The sequence below is a fragment of the Gekko japonicus genome, unplaced genomic scaffold (assembly GCF_001447785.1).
Source record: "Gekko japonicus isolate JY-2015 unplaced genomic scaffold, Gekko_japonicus_V1.1 scaffold5432, whole genome shotgun sequence".
Taxonomy (NCBI): Eukaryota; Metazoa; Chordata; class Lepidosauria; order Squamata; family Gekkonidae; genus Gekko; species Gekko japonicus.
Window position 1 is genome coordinate 20688 of NW_015177186.1, and position 12302 is coordinate 32989.

The 12302-nt window shown below is 53.2% G+C and overlaps 1 protein-coding gene across 1 annotated transcript in view; it reads left to right on the plus strand.

The window, feature by feature from the left end:
• The window catches only part of CCDC61 (coiled-coil domain containing 61), a 26906-nt gene extending 19686 nt beyond the window's left edge, over window positions 1-7220 (plus strand). Inside the window, exons 12-14 of the mRNA XM_015428375.1 lie at window positions 245-311; window positions 2373-2445; window positions 6050-7220. Coding sequence (XP_015283861.1) covers window positions 245-311; window positions 2373-2445; window positions 6050-6147 — 238 coding nt within the window. The 3' untranslated portion in view covers window positions 6148-7220. The remainder of the gene's footprint in view (window positions 1-244; window positions 312-2372; window positions 2446-6049) is intronic.
• Window positions 7221-12302: the final 5082 nt, after the last annotated feature.

The following is a 12302-nucleotide window of genomic DNA, read 5'->3' on the forward strand; positions in this document are numbered from 1 at the left end:
CAGGTGGAGTTCTTCCCCATCACCTCCTGCCTGGTCCTTTAAATTGGAGATGCCAGGGATTGAACCTGGGACCTTCTGCATGTCAGGCAGAGCCTCTGCCACTGAACCACAGGTGCACTTCATGGCTCTCCAGGGTCTCAGGCAGAGGTCTTCCCCATCACCTCCTGCCTGGTCCTTTAAACTGGAGATGGACAAGAACCATTTCTGCTCCAGCGCTATTGATCTGACTGTCCTTGTTTCTCAGGGGTCGGAAGCGAGTGGGAAGGGGCCGGAAACCCCTCGGCAGCTCCTCGTGGAACAGACCGCCCGGGGTAAGTGGCCGACCAGGCAGGGGTCTTTCCACAGTCCCAGGTAGTGATCGTCTCCGGGGCTTGTGGTGCGGTGGAACTCCCGGGCTCTGCTCCCAGCCCTCTGGGGGGTGGGTGCCTTTGATTTAGTGAAGAGGCCCGTCTGGATGTATCTCTTGCCTCTTTTTTTTATTTAAGCCTTGATGTTAAACGTGACTGGTGAGGGAAAAGAGCTCACCCCATGGGCCTTTGTCCACACGCAGCATCTCATTTAAACTGTGCAAAGAAACCGCACATGCCTTATGCCTCCTTTGGATAGGTACTGGCCTTGCGTGAATGAGACTCTGTGTGAGGAAAATCCTGAGGGGGGGGGGGGGAGGGCTGTCCTGCGGTCTTGGCAACATCACAAAACAGAAAAAAAACACCATACTTTTCTGCCAGGCTTTTAATGTCAGTGAGACTACACACAAGGAAGCTGCGAAAGTAAGCGCTATATAATGTAACAGAATATTGAATATACAATATACGACATCTTTCCAGTCAGTATTCCACAATACACAACATATTTGATAAGCGAATTTTGTATGACATACAGTATAACAGGTAGGACAAGGAAGGAATGGATATAACAAGCAAGTAGGAAAATGGTAGTAAGAAGATGGTTTGTAGGAAAAAATGGTGGTTCGTTGACGAAAATCTCCGGTTCCATTAGTGAATATTGCCCGTTTGAAGGATTTCTCTTTAGACCATGGATCTGGATACTACTGTGATGGAGTGATTATTGTCATTGATATCAAGATTTACATCTTGCTTATGCTTAATGCTCTTCAAGAATATCGACACTGTTCAGAGGAAGTCTCTTCGAAACGGAACTTGACTCCAGAGATTTTCGTCAATAAGCAACCGGTTTTTCCCCTACAAACCGTTTTCTTACTGCCATTTTTCTACTTGCTTGTTATACCCATTCCTTACCTGTTCTACGTGTTATCTATATATCTAATAGTAAAGGCACCCCCTGCGTGCAGATATCTAAATCCGCACATCAGGGGCACCTGGGGGGCAGGGAGATTTTTCTGCACATCTGGGGCAGCGCAAAAATCTAAAAGGTAGGGAAAAAATATAGGGGGATATTTAAATCCCCCAAAAGTAAAAGAGCGTTCCCTGCACATGCTCTTAGAACGTCTTTCCCCGCATCGCCACCAGAGAGGGGGAGGGGTGCGGGGAAACGGCTTGGCCATTCTTCTCCCTTGGGTTTTCCCCCCCCCCCCCCCCCGCGAGTATCGCGGGTCCCCCTTCTTGTACTGTATATTATACAAAATTTGCGTATCAAATACATTGTGTATTGTGGAATATTGATTGGAAAGATGTTGTATATTGTATATTCAATATTTTGTTACATTACATAGTGCTTACTTTTGCAGCTTCATTGTGTTTATTCTCATTGTCTTTGCGGCTGTGACTTTCTGTCTACGTTTTTTCTCTGAGCTTTTAATGTCGGCTCGCGAAGTTCCTTGTGACGCTTTCGAAAATTGGTGGCTTTTCAGCTTCTGGCTTTCATTTGATGTCACTCACCCCGTTGGTTTTTAGTTGATAAGTTCTTTCAGAGCTGTTCTCTCCGGAGCAGTTCTCGAGAGAGCTCTCGCAGCCCTGCCTACCTCACAGGGTGTCTGTTGTGGGGAGGGGAAGGGAAAGGAGTTTGTGAGCCGCTCTGAGACTCCTTCGGGTAGTGAAGGGCGGCGGATAAATCCAATCTCCTCCTCTTCCTCTTCTTCTTCTTCAGCTAGATTCAGGTGTTGGTTTCAAAGCAACAGATCAACGTTTGAGTCCGGCGGCTCCTTTAACACCAAAAGCGATAAGCTTTTGGATGCACACTCACAAAAGGTTATATACCAGAATTAGACTTTGTCGGTCTTCTCCGACATTTGCATGGCCGCCAAAAACGGTTTTGTCACCTGTGTGCGGATTTTACCCGTGGCTCGTTTCTAACCTCTCTCGTAAAACCGCCTTGGAGTATTCTTTCTAACTGATGGAAGCAGTTGAGACACTAAATAAAGAAATAAGGGACGACTCTCGTTCTCCGGGCAGGCTCCTCGAGCAGACAGCGGCCACAGGAAGCCCTTGGTGAGCACCCCGACCGGAGGCAAGCGCGGGGACAAAGGTAACCCTTCGGGCCCTCGGGTGGTGCTCGTGGGGTGGGGGAGCCTGCAGAGCTTGCGGGGTGGGGGACCCCCAGTGCAGTTAGACTGTCAGACGAGCTGAGAGACCCTGGTTCAAATCCTCACTCTGCCATGAAGCTTGCAGGGTGAGCTCGGGCCAGTCTCTCTGTCAGCCTCACCCTGCCTCACAGGGCTGTTGTGAGGATAAAATGGGGAAGCGCTTTTTCGTTTCCATGCCGGGCCCTGCAGCAGTTTTTTAAAAAAAATCTGGCGGAAGCCCACCTCCAAGCGAAGAGGAGGTCCCAGGCCCAGGAGGTACGACTTTACAAGCAGAGCATGACTGTGCTGGGCGAATTCCTTGGGGCGAGGCACTGTGGGAAGAGAGTCCGGGTTGCTGAACCTTGGTATTGGTGCCACAAGCATAGACAGCGTCAAAAGGGGATTGGATCAACCTATGGAGCAGAGGTCCCTCAGTGGCTGTTAGCCACAAGGTATAGAGGGAACACTGTCTGGGGCGGTAATGCTCTGTCTTCTTGGTGTTTGGGGGGGGGCACAGTGGGAGGGCTTCTGGGGTTCTGGCCCCGCTGGTGGACCTCCCGATGGCCCCTGGTTTTTGGCCACTATGTGACAGAGAACGTTGGACTGGATGGGCCATTGGCCTGATCCAACATGGCTTCTCTTATGTTCTTATGTCTGGGGCAGTGATGCTCTGTCTTCTTGGTGCTTGGGGGGGCAACATTGGGAGGGCTTCTGGAGTTCTGGCCCCGCTGGTCGACCTCCCAATGGCCCCTGGGTTTTGGCCACTGTGTGACCCAGAGCGTTGGGCCGGATGAGCCATTTGGCCTGATCCAACACGGCTTCTGTTCTTATGTCTGGGGCAGTGATGCTCTGTCTTCTTGGTGCTTGGGGGGGTTCAACAGTGGGAGGGCTTCTAGTGTCCTGGCCCCACTGCTGGACCTCCTGATGGCCCCTGGGTTTTGGCCACCGTGTGACCCAGAGTGTTGGACCGGATGGGCCATTTGGCCTGATCCAACATGGCTTCTCTTATATTCTCTGGTTCTCACCTCCCATCTTTGTTGCAGGATGGGCCGTGGCACACCCACAGCCAGTCTCGCTGCCTGGTTGCTGCAGGGCACTGTGCTTGGGCTCCCCGGCAGGACATTCCGAGAACCCCCCCTCCCCCCGCTTCCTGTAAGGTTGCCAACTCCAGGTTGGGGATTGTGGAGGCAGAGCCTGAGGAGGGTGGGGGGTTTGGAAGGGGAGGGAGGCTCAGTGGGTTTACAGTCCCATGGAATCCATCCTCCCATGCAGCCGTTTTCTCCAGGGCAACCGGTCTGTGCCGTCTGGAGATCATTTGTGATCAGTGTTCCCTCTAAGCTGAGTGAGTGTAAGCTAACTCACAGTTTTTTAGCCTCCGGCTCGCACATTTTTGTCTCAGCTCAGGAAGGAGGGCTCCAGAGCAAACCAACTCATGCAGCAGCCAAATCGCTCGCTCACAGCTTGATGGGCCATTGGCCTGATCCAACATGGCTTATCTTCTGTTCTTATGTCTGGGGCAGTGATGCTCTGTCTTCTTGGTGCTTGGGGGGCAACCGTGGGAGGGCTTCTGGAGTTCTGGCCCCGCTGGTAGACCTCCTGATGGCCCCTGGGTTTTGGCCACATTGTGACCCAAAGTGTTGGACCAGATGGGCCATTTGGCCTGATCCAACATGGCTTCCCTTGTGTTCTTATGTCTGGGGCAGTGATGCTCTGTCTTCTTGGTGCTTGTGGGGGCAACAGTGGGGGGGCTTCTGGAGGTCTGGCCCCACTGGTGGATCTCCTGATGGCACCTCATGTTTGGCCACTATGTGACACAGTGTTGGGCTGGATGGGCCATTGGCCTGATCCAACATGGCTTCCCTTATGTTCTTATGTCTGGGGCAGGGATGCTCTGTCTTCTTGGAGCTTGAGGGGCAACAGTGGGAAGGCTTCTGGAGTTCAGGCCCTGCTGGTGGACCTCCTGATGGCCCCTGGGTTTTGGCCACTGTGTGACACAGAGCGTTGGGCCGGATGAGCCATTTGGCCTGATCCAACACGGCTTCTGTTCTTATGTCTGGGGCAGTGATGCTCTGTCTTCTTGGTGCTTGTGGGGGCAACCATGGGAGGGCTTCTGGAGTTCTGGCCCCGCAGGTGGACCTCCCGATGGCCCCTGGGTTTTGGCCACTATGTGACAGAGAACATTGGACTGGATGGGCCATTGGCCTGATCCAACATGGCTTATCTTCTGTTCTTATGTCTGGGGCAGTGATGCTCTGTCTTCTTGGTGCTTGGGGGGCAACCGTGGGAGGGCTTCTGGAGTTCTGGCCCCGCTGGTAGACCTCCTGATGGCCCCTGGGTTTTGGCCACATTGTGACCCAAAGTGTTGGACCAGATGGGCCATTTGGCCTGATCCAACATGGCTTCCCTTGTGTTCTTATGTCTGGGGCAGTGATGCTCTGTCTTCTTGGTGCTTGTGGGGGCAACAGTGGGAGGGCTTCTGGAGTTCTGGCCCCACTGGTGGATCTCCTGATGGCACCTCATGTTTGGCCACTATGTGACACAGTGTTGGGCTGGATGGGCCATTGGCCTGATCCAACATGGCTGCTCTTATGTTCTTATATCTGGGGCAGTGATGCTCTGTCTTCTTGGTGCTTGGGGGGGTTCAACAGTGGGAGGGCTTCTAGTGTCCTGGCCCCACTGCTGGACCTCCTGATGGCCCCTGGGTTTTGGCCACCGTGTGACCCAGAGTGTTGGACCGGATGGGCCATTTGGCCTGATCCAACATGGCTTCTCTTATATTCTCTGGTTCTCACCTCCCATCTTTGTTGCAGGATGGGCCGTGGCACACCCACAGCCAGTCTCGCTGCCTGGTTGCTGCAGGGCACTGTGCTTGGGCTCCCCGGCAGGACATTCCGAGAACCCCCCCTCCCCCCGCTTCCTGTAAGGTTGCCAACTCCAGGTTGGGGATTGTGGAGGCAGAGCCTGAGGAGGGTGGGGGGTTTGGAAGGGGAGGGAGGCTCAGTGGGTTTACAGTCCCATGGAATCCATCCTCCCATGCAGCCGTTTTCTCCAGGGCAACCGGTCTGTGCCGTCTGGAGATCAGTTGTGATCAGTGTTCCCTCTAAGCTGAGTGAGTGTAAGCTAACTCACAGTTTTTTAGCCTCCGGCTCGCACATTTTTGTCTCAGCTCAGGAAGGAGGGCTCCAGAGCAAACCAACTCATGCAGCAGCCAAATCGCTCGCTCACAGCTTGGTCTGTTTTGGATTGCTAGCTATGGGGGGGAACGCGCAAATCTGCCCTCACAGAGGAGGGAGAGCTTTTACCTGAAGGCGGGCCGGGGGGGGGGGGGGCTCTGCAACTTACCTGGCTGCTTCTTGCTCTGACTGAGGATTGCTAGGAGCAGGGGGTGGGGCCTGTTGCATGTGCCCGCCCCCTGGGCTCCTTACTGCCGGAGCCCTGCTCCTGTGCGCTCCCGCAGGAAATGACCCCTGGTTATAATTCTAGGAAATCTCCAGGCCCCACTCGTAGGATGGCTCCCCCAGCCCTCCTGGGTTCCACGTGTCGTAACACGGCTGTTTCGCCCAACAGAAAACATGTATGACGAGCCGTCAGCTGACCTCTCCGAGATCGACGCCCGGCTCCAGGCCTTGCAGGAGTACATGAACAAGCTCGAGACGAGGACGTAGACCCCCACAGAGGCGGGAGGCGGCGAGGAGACCGGCTCGCCCAGGCCCTCCGACCGAGCTCAGCAGCACGCCCGCAGCGGCCGAGGACAAGTCCGAAATCGCAGAGGGTTTCCTCCCCTCTGAATAATACCAGCACCCTGCCTAACTTTTTCTACACTCGATTGCGGGTCTGAAATGCAGAGATCTTTCAGGGGTGTGGGAATGGTGGGTTTGTCACATTTCCCACGCACGTTCACGCACGGCATGTCTTACTGAAGTGGAGCGTTTTTCTCCCGCGGCACGGCTTAGGACCCCCCCGAGTGTGGAGTCCACAGCGCACCAGGTGCGAGAGAGTGTGCGCAGCCCTCTCGACCCACATTATACGCCACTTTGCCTTAAGAGAAGAGCGTGGGAGGATTTGTTGGGCATTAGAGTGCCCCTTTCCTGTCCTGATTCTGACTCCCCGTCGGTCCTGATCCTGACGAAACAGGCCGCAGCCTTGAGAGCAGAGCGATGCTGTTCCACCCGGGCGGGCGGCCTGCCTTCCCTCCGATCCCAGCTGAGCTGGAAGAAGACAGGTTTTCTGTTCGGAGTCGTTCCCCTTGCCTCTCCCACGCTCTTCTCCAACATGGAGGGGGGGCAGATGCTTTTGGGCCACTGATTTGATGCTCCTTGGAGGGGAAGGTCGACCTCTGGGTGCAGCTTCAGCGGAGTCAGGGAAAACCTCAGCGCTGCCCTTAGGAGATAATAGAGGCGCTGGTGGTGATCGAAAAAGGCAATTTGTTGCTTTCCTTCATTTGGTTTTTCTTCCCTGCCGGGGCAGGCGCCCAAAGTGAGCTGAGCCAGTGAAAATTTAGTCTGAAATGTCACAGCCTGGTTACTGTTGACCTGACCTCTCAACAGTGCTAAAAGGCTGCCCGCCCTACCCAGCCAGACCGTTCCCTGGCTTAACCAAGCGCGACCGCTGTGCTGAGTGGCAATTATTCCCCAGCACTTTTGTGGGGGTCTCTCTTCTGGCTCACAATTCCCTGCGATCTCTTTCCAAACATTCCTGAAAGCGCTTTCCCCAGCTTCTCTCCAGAATAGGGGGTGCCGGTGGCCGTGTGGAGCCGTGCACGGTGATCCTTGTTGTAAATAAACTTTTTCTTTTCCTTAACTTACGGTCTCTTGTCTGTTCCCGGGACATCTCCGCACTGCAGCGCTCCTGTTATATTTATGGAACAGGTGTAACTGGTCTTTCTAGGGCCCAAATGGTTCATTCGCCCCCCTGGTCATTAACATTACCTGGTCTTGTGTCAGGCGGGGAGAGCAAAAGCAGAAGAGCGTTTGGCAGGGAGAAGATTTATGGGAGAAAATCGAAAAAGGGGCTGGGTTGTTTGAAAGGGCAATGAACTCCCAGGGCGGGGGCAGTATAATTTTTTTTAAGATGTAGAAAAGAAGAAGAGGAGAAGAGATTGGATTTATACCCTGCCCTTCACTACTCAAAGGAGTCTCAGAGCGGCTTACAAGCTCCTTTCCCTTCCCCTCCCCACAACAGACACCCTGTGGGGTAAAAGAAGAAGAAGAAGAGATTGGATTTATACCCTGCCCTTCACTACTCAAAGGAGTCTCAGAGCGGCTTACAAGCTCCTTTCCCTTCCCCTCCCCACAACAGACACCCTGTGGGGTAAAAGAAGAAGAAGAAGAGATTGGATTTATACCCTGCCCTTCACTACTCAAAGGAGTCTCAGAGCGGCTTACAAGCTCCTTTCCCTTCCCCTCCCCACAACAGACACCCTGTGGGGTAAAAGAAGAAGAAGAAGAGATTGGATTTATACCCTGCCCTTCACTACTCAAAGGAGTCTCAGAGCGGCTTACAAGCTCCTTTCCCTTCCCCTCCCCACAACAGACACCCTGTGGGGTAAAAGAAGAAGAAGAAGAGATTGGATTTATACCCTGCCCTTCACTACTCAAAGGAGTCTCAGAGCGGCTTACAAGCTCCTTTCCCTTCCCCTCCCCACAACAGACACCCTGTGGGGTAAAAGAAGAAGAAGAAGAGATTGGATTTATACCCTGCCCTTCACTACTCAAAGGAGTCTCAGAGCGGCTTACAAGCTCCTTTCCCTTCCCCTCCCCACAACAGACACCCTGTGGGGTAAAAGAAGAAGAAGAAGAGATTGGATTTATACCCTGCCCTTCACTACTCAAAGGAGTCTCAGAGCGGCTTACAAGCTCCTTTCCCTTCCCCTCCCCACAACAGACACCCTGTGGGGTAAAAGAAGAAGAAGAAGAGATTGGATTTATACCCTGCCCTTCACTACTCAAAGGAGTCTCAGAGCGGCTTACAAGCTCCTTTCCCTTCCCCTCCCCACAACAGACACCCTGTGGGGTAAAAGAAGAAGAAGAAGAGATTGGATTTATACCCTGCCCTTCACTACTCAAAGGAGTCTCAGAGCGGCTTACAAGCTCCTTTCCCTTCCCCTCCCCACAACAGACACCCTGTGGGGTAAAAGAAGAAGAAGAAGAGATTGGATTTATACCCTGCCCTTCACTACTCAAAGGAGTCTCAGAGCGGCTTACAAGCTCCTTTCCCTTCCCCTCCCCACAACAGACACCCTGTGGGGTAAAAGAAGAAGAAGAAGAGATTGGATTTATACCCTGCCCTTCACTACTCAAAGGAGTCTCAGAGCGGCTTACAAGCTCCTTTCCCTTCCCCTCCCCACAACAGACACCCTGTGGGGTAAAAGAAGAAGAAGAAGAGATTGGATTTATACCCTGCCCTTCACTACTCAAAGGAGTCTCAGAGCGGCTTACAAGCTCCTTTCCCTTCCCCTCCCCACAACAGACACCCTGTGGGGTAAAAGAAGAAGAAGAAGAGATTGGATTTATACCCTGCCCTTCACTACTCAAAGGAGTCTCAGAGCGGCTTACAAGCTCCTTTCCCTTCCCCTCCCCACAACAGACACCCTGTGGGGTAAAAGAAGAAGAAGAAGAGATTGGATTTATACCCTGCCCTTCACTACTCAAAGGAGTCTCAGAGCGGCTTACAAGCTCCTTTCCCTTCCCCTCCCCACAACAGACACCCTGTGGGGTAAAAGAAGAAGAAGAAGAGATTGGATTTATACCCTGCCCTTCACTACTCAAAGGAGTCTCAGAGCGGCTTACAAGCTCCTTTCCCTTCCCCTCCCCACAACAGACACCCTGTGGGGTAAAAGAAGAAGAAGAAGAGATTGGATTTATACCCTGCCCTTCACTACTCAAAGGAGTCTCAGAGCGGCTTACAAGCTCCTTTCCCTTCCCCTCCCCACAACAGACACCCTGGGAGGTAGGTGGTACAAGGAGGTATAAGGTGGTATAAGGGTTCTTGGGACATGAAACCCTTGGGCCAGGCCAAGAGTGAGACAGCTAGCCAAATCCTTCTGTGTGCGCAATCTCAAGAGCTTCGGGAGGGGCCGTGGCTCAGTGGTAGAGTGTCTGCTTGGCATGTCGAAGGTCCCAAGTTCAGTCCCCGGCATCTCCACTTAAAAGAGCTGGCAGGAGGGGATGTGAAAGACCTCTACGTGAAACCTTGGAGTGCCATGAAGTGGGGCTGCGGCTCAGTGGTAGAGCATCTGCTTGGCATGCAGAAGGTCCCAGGTTCAGTCCCCGGCATCTCCAGTTAGAAAGGACCAGGCAGGAGGTGATATGAATGACCTCCGCCTGAGACCCCGAAGAACCATGAAGTGCGGCTGTAGCTCAGTGGCAGAGCCTCTGCTTGGCAGGCAGAAGGTCCCAGGTTCAGTCCCCGGCATCTCCTATTAAAAATCAAGAAGTGGATGATGCCAAAGACCTCTGCCTGAGACCCTGGAGAGCCGCAGACATTACTGACCTCGATGGATCAAGGGCCGGATTTAGTGTCAGGCACCTGCATGTGTTCCGTTGCCGCCTGGCCTCTACAAACCTGAGACTGGCCAAGCAGACGTTGGTGTCAAGACTGTGTTTCCTTCCCTCCGTGTTAATAACATGTTTTATTCTGCAGATCCGTGACTCAATCATGATTGATTGGTTGGAACGAGGTTCAGTTCAAACTTACCTGAGGCGGCAGAATGGCGTGCCACTGTGGTGCAGGGATTAGGATGCTGAGCTAGTCACAGAAAGACCTGGGTTCGAATCCCTGCCCTCCCAGCAAGCTTGCTGGGAGAAAGAAAAAATGTAGAGACGCTTAGACAGGAGCTCAACTGCTGTCATTAAATGTCAATAGGCCATTTGTGAGGCAGCTCTCCTGCGCGGGAGTTGAGGCCTCCAGGAGAACTTTCTCTCCCACCGGCTATGTCAGTGCAAGCTGTGGCTGCTTGCCAGAGATGGAACATGCGCTCTGTGCATGCTTAGAGGCACTCTTTTCTGCCCACAAAAGACTGCTGAGAGACTGCCGAATTGAAATTGATAACGAAGCCTGGACTGAATCGAGACCTAGGTTCCCTGTCTCATTTCCAGTGCTGATTTCTCCATACTGCCTCTCTGCGTATCACACCTAATCCAATCGCTCTTGTCGTTCACCTGCTAATGTCATTTGGCATCTGAAATCATTCCACTTTCCAATATATGGGGCAGATGGACTCAGGCTGTGGTCACGTGGCAAGCTTATCTCAATTTGTTCCCACAATAGATTTGATGGGGAATATTTCTTTTTGGGTTGGGATGACCACACCTCCCTCCCTGAACCACTTGCGTCATGCAATGAGGCTCCAGGCACTGTCCAGATAGACTTGGGCGGCACGGCTTGTTTTTTTTAAAAAAAAATTGGCTTTGCACATGCGCAGATACACATGGCCAAATCACCGCTCCCACTGCGACTCGCTGTACTCCCTTGTTCTCGCAGGCCCCCCCCCTCCCAACAGCAAACAGAATTATCCGGCAACGTACAACTGAGCGCTGGAGTCTATACGTGCACTTGAACATTTATACATTGAATTTATCCAGCGCAGGATTGCTCATGCGCAAGACGACGGAAGCTTGTTAAAAAAAACCCACATCGCGAGAAGGACGTTCCAATGACCTAATCGCAATCATTGCGAGAGATGGCCGTCCAGATCAGCGAAATCACGGGTGTAGGAGAACTCGCTAGGGAACTGGGAGGGAGTGGGAGATGGATGCGGGCGTCTGATCGGCAATTTTAAATGCAAGAGGGAACAGCGGTGAAACCCGATCAAAATGACCATGTGACCATGGCCTCACATTCTAGCTACGGCCTCGTAGCTAGGGAATTCTTCGGGAGGGGGCCTCGGGGGGGGCAGCTAATTAAATGAAAGTACAGTGCAGGTGGTAAGTTGGAGCACTTTGGGGGCAGCCCGGGAGGCAGGGGGCCGAGAAGAAACACTAGGGGGCCAGGCCCCGTGGGCCCCGTGTTAGCTATGGGCCAGTCTAGCTGCATCTGAAGGAGTGAGCAGTGACTCCCGAAAGCTCCTCCCCTGCTGCAAATGTTGCTAGTCTTTAAGGTGCTGTGGTGGCTCAAGTGGTTAAGACGCTGAACTGCGGGCTGTGGAAGGTCGGTCGTTCAGCAGTTCGAGACCCCCGAGTGTGCCACATGACGGAGTGAGCTCCCGTCTCTAGTTCCAGCTCCTGCCCTCCTAGCAGTTCGAAAGCAAGAAATTGCAAGTAGATAAATAGGTACCACTTTGGTGGGAAGGGAACAGCGTTCCGTGCGCCTTGGTGTTTAGTCATGCCTGCCACATGAACACGGAAACATCTTCGGACAGCGCTGGCACTTCGGCTTGAAAACAGAGATGAGCACCGCAACCCTAGAGTCGGACTCGACTGGCTTTTGAGCAAGGTGAACCTTTACCTTTACTTTTTAAGGTGCTACTGGAGTCTTTTCTACTGCTACAGACTGGCCAACACGGCTACCCATCTCGATCTTTCTGCCCACGTCTCCTGGGCTTGAGCCGTGGCACTGAGGAACAGGTCCCAGGACTGGGCTTCGCCTCTCAGACCGAGCCCTGCCTTCGTCTCTTCTCTCTCTTTTCCACGGTTCTGTATAAATCCCCGGCGAGGCGAGAGTTACAACAGTTCCCCAGCAGAGGGGAGAAGAGAAGAAAGACACAGCAAAGGCCAGTCTGCCAGCTTCAGCCCAAAGCGCTGCGATGAACCAGGACGCGGCAAATTCACACGGAGCCCGTGGCCGCTGAGCCGGCAGCCGGACCGGCAAGGATGTCCCGTCT